This window comes from Pleurodeles waltl, unplaced genomic scaffold (genome assembly GCF_031143425.1).
Source record: "Pleurodeles waltl isolate 20211129_DDA unplaced genomic scaffold, aPleWal1.hap1.20221129 scaffold_153, whole genome shotgun sequence".
NCBI lineage: Eukaryota > Metazoa > Chordata > Amphibia > Caudata > Salamandridae > Pleurodeles > Pleurodeles waltl.
The window spans coordinates 351,020-367,861 of record NW_027149859.1 but is presented as its reverse complement, the minus strand read 5'-3'; the positions used below and the strand labels follow the sequence as shown (position 1 = coordinate 367,861).

General features: G+C 53.6%; 5 protein-coding genes across 5 annotated transcripts; 4 read left to right on the top strand and 1 right to left on the bottom strand.

The window, feature by feature from the left end:
* The first annotated feature begins 10,626 nt into the window (after positions 1 to 10,626).
* On the top strand, positions 10,627 to 12,283 carry LOC138274059 (histone H1-like). Its single transcript, XM_069218949.1, has one exon. It carries the CDS (start codon positions 11,108 to 11,110, stop codon positions 11,810 to 11,812), a length of 705 nt encoding a protein of 234 aa, XP_069075050.1. The 5' UTR covers positions 10,627 to 11,107; the 3' UTR covers positions 11,813 to 12,283.
* A 166-nt stretch (positions 12,284 to 12,449) lies between these two features.
* LOC138274060 (histone H3) lies at positions 12,450 to 13,039 on the top strand. The gene has a single exon (XM_069218950.1). It carries the CDS (start codon positions 12,574 to 12,576, stop codon positions 12,982 to 12,984), a length of 411 nt encoding a protein of 136 aa, XP_069075051.1. The 5' UTR covers positions 12,450 to 12,573; the 3' UTR covers positions 12,985 to 13,039.
* Positions 13,040 to 13,650: 611 nt separating this feature from the next.
* Positions 13,651 to 14,129, bottom strand: LOC138274062 (histone H2B 1.2-like). Its single transcript, XM_069218952.1, has one exon. It carries the CDS (start codon positions 14,080 to 14,082, stop codon positions 13,702 to 13,704), a length of 381 nt encoding a protein of 126 aa, XP_069075053.1. The 5' UTR covers positions 14,083 to 14,129; the 3' UTR covers positions 13,651 to 13,701.
* LOC138274061 (histone H2A type 2-C) lies at positions 14,122 to 15,307 on the top strand. Its single transcript, XM_069218951.1, has one exon. The coding sequence runs from the start codon at positions 14,426 to 14,428 to the stop codon at positions 14,822 to 14,824; it is 399 nt and encodes a 132-aa protein (XP_069075052.1). The 5' UTR covers positions 14,122 to 14,425; the 3' UTR covers positions 14,825 to 15,307.
* Positions 15,308 to 15,518: 211 nt separating this feature from the next.
* On the top strand, positions 15,519 to 15,944 carry LOC138274063 (histone H4). Its single transcript, XM_069218955.1, has one exon. It carries the CDS (start codon positions 15,577 to 15,579, stop codon positions 15,886 to 15,888), a length of 312 nt encoding a protein of 103 aa, XP_069075056.1. The 5' UTR covers positions 15,519 to 15,576; the 3' UTR covers positions 15,889 to 15,944.
* Positions 15,945 to 16,842: the final 898 nt, after the last annotated feature.

Here is a 16,842-nt window from a genome sequence, read left to right as displayed (position 1 = left end):
TCACTCCTTCTACCCAGGGCTACGGAGCTCCAAGTAGGGTAAGATTCCAGGTTTTCCCCCTGGATGGAAGTGGAGAAAAAAGAACACTTTACGTGCTTCAAAACTGTACACAAGCACCCTCACAGTGTCAGCACTGGGCCTGCAATGTCCCTGGGCCATTTGCTACCTTCCAGGCAGCTATTTTACACATTATGGGTGTTTCAGCTTCAAGGGGGCAAAGTCACTCCTTCTACCCAGGGCTACGGAGCTCCAAGTATGGTAAGATTCCAGGTTTTCCCCCTGGATGGAAGTGGGGAAAAAAAGAACACTTTACGTGCTTTAAAACCGCACACAAGCACCCTCACAGTGCCAGCAGTGAGCCTGCAATGTCCCTGGCCCATTTGCAACCTTCCAGGCTGCTATTTTACACATTATGAGTGTTTCAGCTTCAAGGGGGCAAAGTCACTCCTTCTACCCAGGGCTACGGAGCTCCAAGTAGGGTAAGATTCCAGGTTTTCCCCCTGGATGGAAGTGGAAAAAAAAGAACACTTTACGTGCTTCAAAACGGTACACAAGCACCCTCACAGTGTCTGCACTGGGCCTGCAATGTCACTGGGCCCATTTGCAACCTTCCAGGCAGCTATTTTACACATTATGGGTGTTTCAGCTCCAAGGGGGCAAAGTCACTCCTTCTACCCAGGGCTGCGGAGCTCCAAGTAGGGTAAGATTCCAGGTTTTCCCCCTGGATGGAAGTGGAAAAAAAAAAACACTTTACGTGCTTCAAAACTGTACACAAGCACCCTCACAGTGTCAGCACTGGGCCTGCAATGTCCCTGGGCCATTTGCTACCTTCCAGGCAGCTATTTTACACATTATGGGTGTTTCAGCTTCAAGGGGGCAAAGTCACTCCTTCTACCCAGGGCTACGGAGCTCCAAGTATGGTAAGATTCCAGGTTTTCCCCCTGGATGGAAGTGGGGAAAAAAAGAACACTTTACGTGCTTTAAAACCGCACACAAGCACCCTCACAGTGCCAGCAGTGAGCCTGCAATGTCCCTGGCCCATTTGCAACCTTCCAGGCTGCTATTTTACACATTATGAGTGTTTCAGCTTCAAGGGGGCAAAGTCACTCCTTCTACCCAGGGCTACGGAGCTCCAAGTAGGGTAAGATTCCAGGTTTTCCCCCTGGATGGAAGTGGAAAAAAAAGAACACTTTACGTGCTTCAAAACGGTACACAAGCACCCTCACAGTGTCTGCACTGGGCCTGCAATGTCACTGGGCCCATTTGCAACCTTCCAGGCAGCTATTTTACACATTATGGGTGTTTCAGCTCCAAGGGGGCAAAGTCACTCCTTCTACCCAGGGCTGCGGAGCTCCAAGTAGGGTAAGATTCCAGGTTTTCCCCCTGGATGGAAGTGGAAAAAAAAAAACACTTTACGTGCTTCAAAACTGTACACAAGCACCCTCACAGTGTCAGCACTGGGCCTGCAATGTCCCTGGGCCATTTGCTACCTTCCAGGCAGCTATTTTACACATTATGGGTGTTTCAGCTTCAAGGGGGCAAAGTCACTCCTTCTACCCAGGGCTACGGAGCTCCAAGTATGGTAAGATTCCAGGTTTTCCCCCTGGATGGAAGTGGGGAAAAAAAGAACACTTTACGTGCTTTAAAACCGCACACAAGCACCCTCACAGTGCCAGCAGTGAGCCTGCAATGTCCCTGGCCCATTTGCAACCTTCCAGGCTGCTATTTTACACATTATGAGTGTTTCAGCTTCAAGGGGGCAAAGTCACTCCTTCTACCCAGGGCTACGGAGCTCCAAGTAGGGTAAGATTCCAGGTTTTCCCCCTGGATGGAAGTGGAAAAAAAAGAACACTTTACGTGCTTCAAAACGGTACACAAGCACCCTCACAGTGTCTGCACTGGGCCTGCAATGTCACTGGGCCCATTTGCAACCTTCCAGGCAGCTATTTTACACATTATGGGTGTTTCAGCTCCAAGGGGGCAAAGTCACTCCTTCTACCCAGGGCTGCGGAGCTCCAAGTAGGGTAAGATTCCAGGTTTTCCCCCTGGATGGAAGTGGAAAAAAAAAAACACTTTACGTGCTTCAAAACTGTACACAAGCACCCTCACAGTGCCAGCACTGGGCCTGCAATGTCCCTGGCCCATTTGCAACCTCCAGGCAGCTGTTTTCGACATTAGGCTCCAAGGGGGCAAAGTCACTCCTTCTACCCAGGGCTACGGAGCTCCAAGTAGGGTAAGATTCCAGGTTTTCCCCCTGGATGGAAGTGGGAAAAAAAGAACACTTTACGTGCTTCAAAGAGGTACACAAGCACCCTCACAGTGTCAGCACTGGGCCTGCAGTGTCCCTGGGCCCATTTGTAACCTTCCAGGCAGCTATTTTACACATTATGAGTGTTTCAGCTCCAAGGGGGCAAAGTCACTCCTTCTACCCAGGGCTACGGAGCTCCAAGTAGGGTAAGATTCCAGGTTTAACCCCGGGATGGAAGTGAAAAATAAAAGAACACTTTACATGATTCAAAACGGTACACAAGCACCCTCACAGTGTCAGCACTGGGCCTGCAATGTCCCTGGCCCATTTGCAACCTTCCAGGCTGCTATTTTACACATTATGAGTGTTTCAGCTCCAAGGGGGCAAAGTCACTCCTTCTACCCAGGGCTACGGAGCTCCAAGTAGGGTAAGATTCCAGGTTTCCCCCCTGGATGGAAGTGGGGAAAAAAAAAGAACACTTTACGTGCTTTAAAACCGCTCACAAGCACCCTCACAGTGCAAGCACTGGGCCTGCAATGTCCCTGGCCCATTTGCAACCTCCAGGCAGCTGTTTTCGACATTAGGCTCCAAGGGGGCAAAGTCACTCCTTCTACCCAGGGCTACGGAGCTCCAAGTAGGGTAAGATTCCAGGTTTCCCCCCTTGATGGAAGTGGAAAAAAAGATCATTTTTCGTGCTTCAAAACGGTACACAAGCACCCTCACAGTGTCAGCACTGGGCCTGCAATGTCCCTGGGCCATTTGCAACCTTCCAGGCAGCTATTTTACACATTATGGGTGTTTCAGCTCCAAGGGGGCAAAGTCACTCCTTCTACCCAGGGCTACGGAGCTCCAAGTAGGGTAAGATTCCAGGTTTCCCCCCTTGATGGAAGTGGAAAAAAAGATCATTTTTCGTGGTTCAAAACGGTACACAAGCACCCTCACAGTGTCAGCACTGGGCCTGCAATGTCCCTGGGCCATTTGCAACCTTCCAGGCAGCTATTTTACACATTATGGGTGTTTCAGCTCCAAGGGGGCAAAGTCACTCCTTCTACCCAGGGCTACGGAGCTCCAAGTAGGGTAAGATTCCCGGTTTTCCCCCTGGATGGAAGTGGAAAAAAAAGAACACTTTACGTGCTTTAAAACCGCAGACAAGCACACTCACAGTGTCAGCACTGGGCCTGCAATGTCCCTGGCCCATTTGCAACCTCCAGGCAGCTGTTTTCGACATTAGGCTCCAAGGGGGCAAAGTCACTCCTTCTACCCAGGGCTACGGAGCTCCAAGTAGGGTAAGATTCCAGGTTTTACCCCTGGATGGAAGTGGAAAAAAAAGAACACTTTACGTGCTTCAAAGAGGTACACAAACACCCTCACAGTGTCAGCACTGGGCCTGCAGTGTCCCTGGGCCCATTTGTAACCTTCCAGGCAGCTATTTTACACATTATGAGTGTTTCAGCTCCAAGGGGGCAAAGTCACTCCTTCTACCCAGGGCTGCGGAGCTCCAAGTAGGGTAAGATTCCAGGTTTTCCCCCTGGATTGAAGTGGGGAAAAAAAAGAACACTTTACGTGCTTTAAAACCGCACACAAGCACCCTCACAGTGTCAGCACTGGGCCTGCAATGTCCCTGGCCCATTTGCAACCTTCCAGGCAGCTATTTTACACATTATGGGTGTTTCGGCTCCACGGGGGTAAAGTCACTCCTTCTACCCAGGGCTACGGAGCTCCAAGTCGGGTAAGATTCCAGGTTTTCCCCCTGGATGGAAGTGGGAAAAAAAGAACACTTTACGTGCTTCAAAACTGTACACAAGCACCCTCACAGTGTCAGCACTGGGCCTGCAATGTCCCTGGCCCATTTGCAACCTCCAGGCAGCTGTTTTCGACATTAGGCTCCAAGGGGGCAAAGTCACTCCTTCTACCCAGGGCTACGGAGCTCCAAGTAGGGTAAGATTCCAGGTTTTCCCCCTGGATGGAAGTGGAAAAAAAATAACACTTTACGTGCTTTTAAACTGTACACAAGCACCCTCACAGTGTCAGCACTGGGCCTGCAATGTCCCTGGCCCATTTGCAACCTTCCAGGCTGCTATTTTACACCTTATGAGTGTTTCAGCTCCAAGGGGGCAAAGTCACTCCTTCTACCCAGGGCTACGGAGCTCCAAGTAGGGTAAGATTCCAGGTTTTCCCCCTGGATGGAAGTGGGAAAAAAAAGAACACTTTACGTGCTTTAAACCCGCACACAAGCACCCTCACAGTGCCAGCACTGAGCCTGCAATGTCCCTGGCCCATTTGCAACCTTCCAGGCTGCTATTTTACACATTATGAGTGTTTCAGCTCCAAAGGGGGCAAAGTCACTCCTTCTACCCAGGGCTACGGAGCTCCAAGTAGGGTAAGATTCCAGGTTTCCCCCCTGGATGGAAGTGGGGAAAAAAAAAGAACACTTTACGTGCTTTAAAACCGCACACAAGCACCCTCACAGTGCAAGCACTGGGCCTGCAATGTCCCTGGCCCATTTGCAACCTCCAGGCAGCTGTTTTCGACATTAGGCTCCAAGGGGGCAAAGTCACTCCTTCTACCCAGGGCTACGGAGCTCCAAGTAGGGTAAGATTCCAGGTTTTCCCCCTTGATGGAAGTGGAAAAAAAGATCATTTTTCGTGGTTCAAAACGGTACACAAGCACCCTCACAGTGTCAGCACTGGGCCTGCAATGTCCCTGGGCCATTTGCAACCTTCCAGGCAGCTATTTTACACATTATGAGTGTTTCAGCTCCAAGGGGGCAAAGTCACTCCTTCTACCCAGGGCTGCGGAGCTCCAAGTAGGGTAAGATTCCAGGTTTTACCCCTGGATGGAAGTGGGAAAAAAAGAACACTTTACGTGCTTCAAAACCGCACACAAGCACCCTCACAGTGCCAGCACTGGGCCTGCAATGTCCCTGGCCCATTTGCAACCTCCAGGCAGCTGTTTTCGACATTAGGCTCCAAGGGGGCAAAGTCACTCCTTCTACCCAGGGCTACGGAGCTCCAAGTAGGGTAAGATTCCAGGTTTTCCCCCTGGATGGAAGTGGAGAAAAAAGAACACTTTAGGTGCTTCAAAGAGGTACACAAGCACCCTCACAGTGTCAGCACTGGGCCTGCAATGTCCCTCGGCCATTTGCAACCTTCCAGGCAGCTATTTTACACATTATGAGTGTTTCAGCTCCAAGGGGGCAAAGTCACTCCTTCTACCCAGGGCTACGGAGCTCCAAGTAGGGTAAGATTCCAGGTTTTCCCCCTGGATGGAAGTGGAAAAAAAAAAAGAACAATTTACGTGGTTCAAAACTGTACACAAGCACCATCACAGTGTCAGCACTGGGCCTGCAATGTCCCTGGCCCATTTGCAACCTTCCAGGCAGCTGTTTTCGACATTAGGCTCCAAGGGGGCAAAGTCACTCCTTCTACCCAGGGCTGCGGAGCTCCAAGTAGGGTAAGATTCCAGGTTTTCCCCCTGGGTGGAAGTGGGAAAAAAAAGAACACTTTACGTGCTTTAAAACCGCACACAAGCACCCTCACAGTGCCAGCAGTGAGCCTGCAATGTCCCTGGCCCATTTGCAACCTTCCAGGCTGCTATTTTACACATTATGAGTGTTTCAGCTCCAAGGGGGCAAAGTCACTCCTTCTACCCAGGGCTACGGAGCTCCAAGTAGGGTAAGATTCCAGGTTTTCCCCCTGGATGGAAGTGGGAAAAAAAAGAACACTTTACGTGCTTCAAAGAGGTACACAAGCACCCTCACAGTGTCAGCACTGGGCCTGCAATGTCCCTGGGCCATATTCAACCTTCCAGGCAGCTATTTTACACATTATGAGTGTTTCAGCTCCAAGGGGGCAAAGTCACTCCTTCTACCCAGGGCTGCGGAGCTCCAAGTAGGGTAAGATTCCAGGTTTTCCCCCTGGATGGAAGTGGGAAAAAAAAGAACACTTTACGTGCTTCAAAGAGGTACACAAGCACCCTCACAGTGTCAGCACTGGGCCTGCAATGTCCCTGGCCCATTTGCAACCTTCCAGGCAGCTATTTTACACATTATGAGTGTTTCAGCTCCAAGGGGGCAAAGTCACTCCTTCTACCCAGGGCTGCGGAGCTCCAAGTAGGGTAAGATTCCAGGTTTTCCCCCTGGATGGAAGTGGAAAAAAAAAGAACACTTTACGTGCTTCAAAACGGTACACAAGCACCCTCTCAGTGTCAGCACTGGGCCTGCAATGTCCCTGGCCCATTTGCAACCTCCAGGCAGCTGTTTTCGACATTAGGCTCCAAGGGGGCAAAGTCACTCCTTCTACACAGGGCTACGGAGCTCCAAGTAGGGTAAGATTCCAGGTTTCCCCCCTGGATGGAAGTGGGAAAAAAAAGAACACTTTACGTGCTTTAAAACCGCACAGAAGCACCCTCACAGTGCCAGCACTGAGCCTGCAATGTCCCTGGCCCATTTGCGACCTTCCAGGCTGCTATTTTACACATTATGAGTGTTTCAGCTCCAAGGGGGCAAAGTCACTCCTTCTACCCAGGGCTACGGAGCTCCAAGTAGGGTAAGATTCCAGGTTTTCCCCCTGGATGGAAGTGGGGAAAAAAAGAACACTTTACGTGCTTTAAAACCGCACACAAGCACCCTCACAGTGCCAGCACTGGGCCTGCAATGTCCCTGGGCCATTTGCAACCTTCCAGGCTGCTATTTTACACATTATGAGTGTTTCAGCTCCAAGGGGGCAAAGTCACTCCTTCTACCCAGGGCTACGGAGCTCCAAGTAGGGTAAGATTCCAGGTTTAACCCCGGGATGGAAGTGAAAAATAAAAGAACACTTTACATGATTCAAAACGGTACACAAGCACCCTCACAGTGTCAGCACTGGGCCTGCAATGTCCCTGGCCCATTTGCAACCTCCAGGCAGCTGTTTTCGACATTAGGCTCCAAGGGGGCAAAGTCACTCCTTCTACCCAGGGCTACGGAGCTCCAAGTAGGGTAAGATTCCAGGTTCCCCCCCTGGATGGAAGTGGAGAAAAAAGAACACTTTACGTGCTTCAAAACTGTACACAAGCACCCTCACAGTGTCAGCACTGGGCCTGCAATGTCCCTGGCCCATTTGCTACCTTCCAGGCAGCTATTTTACACATTATGGGTGTTTCAGCTTCAAGGGGGCAAAGTCACTCCTTCTACCCAGGGCTACGGAGCTCCAAGTAGGGTAAGATTCCAGGTTTTCCCCCTGGATGGAAGTGGGGAAAAAAAGAACACTTTACGTGCTTTAAAACCGCACACAAGCACCCTCACAGTGCCAGCACTGGGCCTGCAATGTCCCTGGGCCATTTGCAACCTTCCAGGCTGCTATTTTACACATTATGAGTGTTTCAGCCCCAAGGGGGCAAAGTCACTCCTTCTACCCAGGGCTACGGAGCTCCAAGTAGGGTAAGATTCCAGGTTTTCCCCCTGGATGGAAGTGGAAAAAAAAGAACACTTTACGTGCTTCAAAACGGTACACAAGCACCCTCGCAGCGTCAGCACTGGGCCTGCAATGTCCCTGGCCCATTTGCAACCTCCATGCAGCTGTTTTCGACATTAGGCTCCAAGGGGGCAAAGTCACTCCTTCTACCCAGGGCTACGGAGCTCCAAGTTGGGTAAGATTCCAGGTTTTCCCCCTGGATGGAAGTGGGAAAAAAAAAGAACACTTTACGTGCTTTAAAACCGCACACAAGCACCTTCACAGTGCCAGCACTGAGCCTGCAATGTCCCTGTCCCATTTGCGACCTTCCAGGCTGCTATTTTACACATTATGAGTGTTTCAGCTCCAAGGGGGCAAAGTCACTCCTTCTACCCAGGGCTACGGAGCTCCAAGTAGGGTAAGATTCCAGGTTTTCCCCCTGGATCGAAGTGGAGAAAAAAGAACACTTTACGTGCTTCAAAACTGTACACAAGCACCCTCACAGTGTCAGCACTGGGCCTGCAATGTCCCTGGGCCATTTGCTACCTTCCAGGCAGCTATTTTACACATTATGGGTGTTTCAGCTCCAAGGGGGCAAAGTCACTCCTTCTACCCAGGGCTACGGAGCTCCAAGTAGGGTAAGATTCCAGGTTTTCCCCCTGGATGGAAGTGGGGAAAAAAAAGAACACTTTACGTGCTTTAAAACCGCACACAAGCACCCTCACAGTGTCGGCACTGAGCCTGCAATGTCCCTGGCCCATTTGCGACCTTCCAGGCTGCTATTTTACACATTATGAGTGTTTCAGCTCCAAGGGGGCAAAGTCACTCCTTCTACCCAGGGCTACGGAGCTCCAAGTAGGGTAAGATTCCAGGTTTTCCCCCTGGATGGAAGTGGAAAAAAAAGAACACTTTACGTGCTTCAAAACGGTACACAAGCACCCTCACAGTGACAGCACTGGGCCTGCAATGTCCCTGGGCCATTTGCAACCTTCCAGGCAGCTATTTTACTCATTATGAGTGTTTCAGCTCCAAGGGGGCAAAGTCACTCCTTCTACCCAGGGCTGCGGAGCTCCAAGTAGGGTAAGATTCCAGGTTTTCCCCCTGGATGGAAGTGGGAAAAAAAAGAACACTTTACGTGCTTCAAAGAGGTACACAAGCACCCTCACAGTGTCAGCACTGGGCCTGCAATGTCCCTGGGCCATTTGCAACCTTCCAGGCAGCTATTTTACACATTATGAGTGTTTCAGCTCCAAGGGGGCAAAGTCACTCCTTCTACCCAGGGCTGCGGAGCTCCAAGTAGGGTAAGATTCCAGGTTTTCCCCCTGGATGGAAGTGGAAAAAAAAAGAACACTTTACGTGCTTCAAAACGGTACACAAGCACCCTCTCAGTGTCAGCACTGGGCCTGCAATGTCCCTGGCCCATTTGCAACCTCCAGGCAGCTGTTTTCGACATTAGGCTCCAAGGGGGCAAAGTCACTCCTTCTACACAGGGCTACGGAGCTCCAAGTAGGGTAAGATTCCAGGTTTCCCCCCTGGATGGAAGTGGGAAAAAAAGAACACTTTACGTGCTTCAAAACGGTACACAAGCACCCTCACAGCGTCAGCACTGGGCCTGCAATGTCCCTGGCCCATTTGCAACCTCCAGGCAGCTGTTTTCGACATTAGGCTCCAAGGGGGCAAAGTCACTCCTTCTACCCAGGGCTACGGAGCTCCAAGTAGGGTAAGATTCCAGGTTTTCCCCCTGGATGGAAGTGGAAAAAAAAAGAACACTTTACGTGCTTTTAAACTGTACACAAGCACCCTCACAGTGTCATCACTGGGCCTGCAATGTCCCTGGGCCATTTGCAACCTTCCAGGCAGCTATTTTACACATTATGAGTGTTTCAGCTCCAAGGGGGCAAAGTCACTCCTTCTACCCAGGGCTGCGGAGCTCCAAGTAGGGTAAGATTCCAGGTTTTACCCCTGGATGGAAGTGGAAAAAAAAGAACACTTTACGTGCTTCAAAACCGTACACAAGCACCCTCACAGTGTCAGCACTGGGCCTGCAATGTCCCTGGGCCATTTGCAACCTTCCAGGCAGCTATTTTACACATTATGGGTGTTTCAGCTCCAAGGGGGCAAAGTCACTCCTTCTACCCAGGGCTACGGAGCTCCAAGTAGGGTAAGATTCCAGGTTTTCCCCCTGGATGGAAGTGGAAAAAAAAAGAACATGTTACGTGCTTCAAAACTGTACACTAGCACCCTCACAGTGCCAGCACTGAGCCTGCAATGTCCCTTGCCCATTTGCAACCTTCCAGGCTGCTATTTTACACATTATGAGTGTTTCAGCTCCAAGGGGGCAAAGTCACTCCTTCTACCCAGGGCTACGGAGCTCCAAGTAGGGTAAGATTCCAGGTTTTCCCCCTGGATGGAAGTGGAGAAAAAAGAACACTTTACGTGCTTCAAAACGGTACACAAGCACCCTCACAGCGTCAGCACTGGGCCTGCAATGTCCCTGGCCCATTTGCAACCTCCAGACAGCTGTTTTCGACATTAGGCTCCAAGGGGGCAAAGTCACTCCTTCTACCCAGGGCTACGGAGCTCCAAGTAGGGTAAGATTCCAGGTTTTCCCCCTGGATGGAAGTGGAAAAAAAAGAACACTTTACGTGCTTCAAAATGGTACACAAGCACCCTCACAGTGTCAGCACTGGGCCTGCAATGTCCCTGTCCCATTTGCAACCTTCCAGGCAGCTATTTTACACATTATGAGTGTTTCAGCTCCAAGGGGGCAAAGTCACTCCTTCTACCCAGGGCTACTGAGCTCCAAGTCGGGTAAGATTCCAGGTTTTCTCCCTTGTATGCAGGTGAACAAAATAATAGTTTACATGGTTAAATAAGGTAGGCAGGCACCTTCACAGTATCAGCGGTGTGCATTCAGTGAGTTTGGCCCGTTTCTATCCTCCTGGCTCCTGTTTCCCCTCTCGCTGGGCACACGAAGGCTTGTGTTATTTCTGCAGTTTATAAAACGTTGTTTCACGGGTGCCAAGAACCCCATTGTGGTGCCCCACGAGTCATTCGGTACAGAAGCACGCTCCGATTGATATGCTATCTTTTCTGACCACAAACGTTAAGACTGTGTAGGTGAAAATGGGCTCGGGGACAAAGTTTTCTGACACAAAGGCATCAGCCATCGGAGGAGTGTGGAGTCTACCAGCTGACTAAAAGCCGGTGGCAGCGCGTTGAAACGAGAGGAGTGCACGCACAGGAAAGGGATGAAGTTGGGCTTCTTTTGATGTATAAATGAAAGCCCAGTTCTAACTTTTACTGTTTTAAAACATAGATAATCTGATGAGAGGAAACACAAAAGCCAGCTCGGAGCAGAGAGCCGAGTGTGCCGCGAACAGCCTCCCCTCCTGGGGACCAATCAGGAGGTGGCTCCTCCCTATATATGCACGGAGCTCCGGCGGGAGGGACATTTCTCATCTGTGCTAGCGCCTCGACTCTCTGTACCATGGCTGAAACCGCTCCAGCTGCCGCGGCCCCTCCCGCGGAAGTAGCCCCCAAGAAGAAGGCGAAGAAGGCGGCGGGGCCTTCTAAGGCCAAGAAGCCCGCGGGACCCAGCGTCGCCGAGCTCATCCTGAAGGCGGTCACCGCCTCTGCCGAGAGGAAGGGGGTCTCCCTGGCGGCGCTGAAGAAGGTGCTGAGCGCCGACGGCTACGATGTGGACAAGAACAAGAGCCGCGTCAAGGCCGCCCTCAAGGGCCTGGTCAGCAAGGGCGCCCTGGCCCAGCTGAAGGGCACCGGCGCCTCCGGCTCCTTCAAGGTGAACAAGAAGCAGCTGGAGGGCAAGAAGGCGGCCAAGAAACCAGCGGCCAAGAAACCAGCGGCCAAGAAAGCCGCCCCGGCCGCCAAGAAGCCCAAGAAGGCCCCCGCGGGGGTGAAGAAGAGCCCGAAGAAGGCCAAGAAGCCGGCGGCGGCCAAGAGCCCCAAGAAGGCCAAAGCTGCCCCGGCCAAGAAGGCTGCCAAGAGTCCCGCGAAAGCAAAGGCGGCCAAGCCCAAGGCAGCCAAGAAAAGCCCCGCCAAGGTGGTGAAACCCAAGGCGGCCAAACCCAAAGCAGCCAAGCCCAAAAAGGCAGCGCCCAAGAAGAAGTAAGGGCTCCTGCCAGACACTGCGAACACAAGGGCTCTTTTAAGAGCCACCCACCCGGTCTAGAAGAGAGCCTGTTCACCCCCCCAGCCCCGCGCACGCCGTGCCCCGCTCCCCAGCCATAAACGGCACCGTGAAATCCCGGCGCGCCTCTACAGCGCTCGAGCGCCGCGTGTGATCTTGGGCGGATGCTCGCACGGAGGTTATTATAACTCCTTGATAGTTTTAAGGCTAACTATACGTGTGGGAGGTATCAGACCTCGGTGGATGACACATTCGGGTGATTACGTGTGTGTTTCGCCGCAAACACTATGTCCGAGGCGGACTGGGAATAGTGTCTGCTTGAAGCAGACGAGTGTGCGCCTTAAATCCGTAGGAGGTAACGGCGTGTGCCAGGGTAACCAAAGGGGCTATAACACCGTGGGCTTGTCCCCCGCAGGTGACCGAGACGGGGAGGGGGTGACTGGTGGGGCGGCAGCTAGCCGGGGGGGCAAGGGGGAGAAGACCTGCCCAAAACGCGGGCTTTTTCGGCTCGGGGTACATCAACCAATCGGGGGGCTGCTTTCCATTTTGACCACATTTCATTGGCTATAGCCAGCCACGAGCCGCCTCTTCAGTGAGTAACCAATCCTTGCTATTTCCAAACTTGGGCCCGTAGTTTCAACCAATCAGAGCAGCCCTCCGTCTCCCAGGGCATAAATAGGCCTCTGTGCGAGGCAGGCCCCATTCCTTCTCGCACGCCGCGCAGAGAAAGCTCCGTCTTCGCCATGGCCCGCACCAAGCAGACCGCCCGCAAGTCCACCGGAGGGAAGGCGCCTCGCAAGCAGCTGGCCACCAAGGCTGCCCGCAAGAGCGCGCCTGCCACCGGAGGAGTCAAGAAGCCTCACCGCTACAGGCCCGGGACCGTGGCTCTCCGCGAGATCCGCCGCTACCAGAAGTCCACCGAGCTGCTCATCCGCAAGCTGCCCTTCCAGCGCCTGGTGCGGGAGATCGCGCAGGACTTCAAGACCGACCTGCGCTTCCAGAGCTCGGCCGTCATGGCCCTGCAGGAGGCCAGCGAGGCCTACCTGGTCGGGCTCTTTGAGGACACCAACTTGTGCGCCATCCACGCCAAGAGGGTCACCATCATGCCCAAGGACATTCAGCTGGCCCGTCGTATCCGCGGCGAGAGGGCCTAAGGACCGACCCTAACCGACACCACATATACCACAAGGGCTCTTCTAAGAGCCACCACCTTGTCACGTAGGAGCTGTTCATATCCGTGTGTTGTACACGGGGGGAGGCGGGGGCGAAAGGAAGGTGTTGGTAGGCACCGGTACTCATTAACTCATACCGGCACTCGGAAAGCAGAGCGCCTCCTTTTCATATAATAAAGTGCTTTGTTTGGCAGACGGGTTGTGCAGCGACCGGCACCTCGCAAGCCAGGGCTGTGTGGTGTCTGTGCTACTTTTAAACCCCCGGTAATCTTGTCCGGCTTCAGCAGAGGGAGCGCCCGCTCGGGGGCGACTTGTAGCCGCTCTCGTCTCCCTTGGTTTTAAAGTACGAACGGAACGTGCCCCGTGCAAACTGTACACACTTCTCCCCTAACGTGGAAAGCAATAGCGGGACCGTCCGTGCGGGTCAAACGCTATTACATTACAGCGCTTAGTGACACTTTATCGCCAACAAAGCCTGTTCACATAGACGTTTTATTAGGAAGGGCGCTCTGCTCTACCGTCCCTCGCTCTGCTGCAGGCCCCGTCAGAGCGGGACCTAATGCGCACCACACTACGCTTCATTCATAAGACACGCTAAGGGTACCTCTTCACCGATAATATCCGCACAGCAGCTCTTAGAGGAAAAAGTGTTGGCCCTTAAAAGAGCCCTTGTGTTAATTGGAGATGTGCCTCGAAGCCTTACTTGGCGCTAGTGTACTTGGTGACGGCCTTGGTGCCCTCGGACACGGCGTGCTTGGCCAGCTCTCCGGGGAGCAGCAGGCGCACGGCGGTCTGGATCTCCCGGGAGGTGATGGTGCGCCGCTGGTTGTAGTGAGCCAGGCGGGAAGCCTCCCCGGCGATGCGCTCAAAGATGTCGTTGACGAAGGAGTTCATGATGCCCATGGCCTTGGAGGAGATGCCGGTGTCGGGGTGCACCTGCTTCATCACTTTGTAAATGTAGATAGCGTAGCTCTCCTTCCTGGTCCTCTTGCGCTTCTTGCCGTCCTTCTTGGGCGGCTTGGACAGCGCTTTCTTGGAGCCCTTCTTGGGAGCCGGCGCGGACTTGGCTGGTTCAGGCATGATCGACACTGGGCAGGCGCTCGCTGTGGAATCAGGAGAAATGCCGAAGCGGCGCCCGGGCTGCTGTACTTATAGGCTGGGCGTGTAAAGCAGCTGCTTGTTCTATTCTCCGTTCCCATTGGTAGGCACAACCGGCACCCCCTCCGTCCTCATCTTAATACGCGCCTTTCACTTCTGTAATTCTGATTGGTGGAGTAGGTTATTCCTTCCTCCAATGTGGGCCTCAGAGCTTAGCGGGCAACCAATCAGAGACGACCCGGAGTCTTTATATGACCGGGGTCCGGAGCACGCAGGGATAGTCTCTCTGTCTTCTTAGCCCGAGAACCTACAGCAGCTGCTCGCCATGTCTGGACGCGGAAAGCAAGGAGGCAAGGCCCGCGCTAAGGCCAAGACACGCTCTTCCAGAGCCGGACTGCAGTTCCCTGTGGGCCGTGTGCACAGGCTGCTCCGAAAGGGAAGCTACGCCGAGCGGGTCGGCGCCGGTGCCCCCGTCTATCTGGCTGCAGTCCTGGAGTACCTGACGGCCGAGATCCTCGAGCTGGCCGGCAACGCGGCCCGGGACAACAAGAAGACCCGCATCATCCCCAGGCACCTCCAGCTCGCCATCCGCAACGACGAGGAGCTCAACAAGCTGCTGGGCAGAGTCACCATCGCCCAGGGAGGCGTCCTGCCAAACATCCAGGCCGTGCTGCTGCCCAAGAAAACCGAGAGCCACAAGGCTGGGGGCAAAGCAAGCAAGTGAAGCGCCGCAGCCTCCCTCACGAACCACCGTATAAATACATTATAAACACAAGGGCTCTTTTCAGGGCCGCACACAGATTCCATCAAAGAGCTTATCCCTTCTAAGTCTCACTTTTGCCGGCTTCTTTAAATTCAGCGCTCGCACCTTCGCCTCACCGGGCGGCGTGTCCGACCCTCCGGCGATGCACGTTAATAATGTTAACACAGCCGCTAAGGCTACCTTGCGGTCCCTACTTTTTATTTATGTTTATACATATATATTTTTCAGTTTGCGGGCACGCCGCTACCGGGCGCGGGGTGTGAACGTGTGCATGTTGTGGCTGCACGCACGCAGCGCGGTGGCGCCGGGGAGGGCTTCGGTGCGCTGGCCCCATTGAGACATTTGAGAGCGGTCGGAGGGGGACCCAGGGTTAGGGTTGCTTCAGGCCGGAACAACCAGCGAGGGGCTGGGGTGCTTTGCACCGTTCCGTTTGCGTGGCCTGAACGCCGGTGGCGTGTGAAGAGGGAAGAGCAGAAGCTGCGGAGCCCGCCCGCCCGCAGGCGAGCCCAGGACAAAGGGGCGCTGGGAGCCCGCGCTTTTTCAAACGGCAGCGGCCGCTCGGGGCCCGCTCTCTGCAGAGGGCGGGCCGGGCAGCGGCTCTCCCGCCTCTCGGTCTCACACGTCAGAGGCTCCCTCGCCGGTCCGCAGCGGCTCCATATAAGCAGCCGTTCTCGGGCTGCTGCTCGTATTTCTGCTTCGACCGAGAAGAGAGCATGTCTGGACGCGGCAAAGGAGGAAAGGGGCTCGGCAAAGGCGGTGCCAAGAGGCACAGGAAGGTGCTCCGCGACAACATCCAGGGCATCACCAAGCCCGCCATTCGCCGCCTGGCTCGCCGCGGCGGTGTCAAGCGCATCTCCGGCCTCATCTACGAGGAGACCCGCGGTGTGCTGAAGGTTTTCCTGGAGAACGTCATCCGGGACGCCGTCACCTATACCGAGCACGCCAAGAGAAAGACCGTCACCGCCATGGATGTGGTGTACGCCCTGAAGCGCCAGGGACGTACTCTCTACGGATTTGGCGGTTAAACACCACTCGCCGAGAACGCACAAAAAAACAACCTAAAGGCCCTTCTGAGGGCCGCCCACTGGATCATAACAGAGCTGTGTGTATACGACACCATTTTATTACATATTCCCTGCCGGGTTGGGCTGCTCTCCAGGCCCATACCCAATTTCTTTACACCTTCCCGTATTTTCGACTATTAAGCCCCCACAGGGTGGGGGCTTACAGGCCACTGGGGAACAAAGGGTCGAGTTAGCCCGGCTGGCTGGCTGTCCGGCCATCTGGTCGGACATCACGCTGAGCCATCTGGTTGCACACGTGGCCGACCAGATGGCCGGACTGCCAGCCGGCCGGGATAACTCGACTTTTTGTTCCCTACCCAGGTCTCTAAGCCCCCACCATGTGGGGGCTTAATAGTCGAGAATTTGTGTACATGTTTCCTTTTTCAGCTCCAAGGGGGCAAAGTCACTCCTTCTACCCAGGGCTGCGGAGCTCCAAGTAGGGTAAGATTCCAGGTTTTCCCCCTGGATGGAAGTGGAAAAAAAAAAACACTTTACGTGCTTCAAAACTGTACACAAGCACCCTCACAGTGTCAGCACTGGGCCTGCAATGTCCCTGGGCCATTTGCTACCTTCCAGGCAGCTATTTTACACATTATGGGTGTTTCAGCTTCAAGGGGGCAAAGTCACTCCTTCTACCCAGGGCTACGGAGCTCCAAGTATGGTAAGATTCCAGGTTTTCCCCCTGGATGGAAGTGGGGAAAAAAAGAACACTTTACGTGCTTTAAAACCGCACACAAGCACCCTCACAGTGCCAGCAGTGAGCCTGCAATGTCCCTGGCCCATTTGCAACCTTCCAGGCTGCTATTTTACACATTATGAGTGTTTCAGCTTCAAGGGGGCAAAGTCACTCCTTCTACCCAGGGCTACGGAGCTCCAAGTAGGGTAAGATTCCAGGTTTTCCCCCTGGATGGAAGT

What these genes read in the sequence shown, in the direction of transcription:
- LOC138274059 (XM_069218949.1), top strand. Translation starts at nt 11,108, where the DNA reads ATGCACGGAGCTCCGGCGGGAGGGACATTTCTCATCTGTGCTAGCGCC.
- LOC138274060 (XM_069218950.1), top strand. Translation starts at nt 12,574, where the DNA reads ATGGCCCGCACCAAGCAGACCGCCCGCAAGTCCACCGGAGGGAAGGCG.
- LOC138274062 (XM_069218952.1), bottom strand. Translation starts at nt 14,082, where the DNA reads ATGCCTGAACCAGCCAAGTCCGCGCCGGCTCCCAAGAAGGGCTCCAAG.
- LOC138274061 (XM_069218951.1), top strand. Translation starts at nt 14,426, where the DNA reads ATGTCTGGACGCGGAAAGCAAGGAGGCAAGGCCCGCGCTAAGGCCAAG.
- LOC138274063 (XM_069218955.1), top strand. Translation starts at nt 15,577, where the DNA reads ATGTCTGGACGCGGCAAAGGAGGAAAGGGGCTCGGCAAAGGCGGTGCC.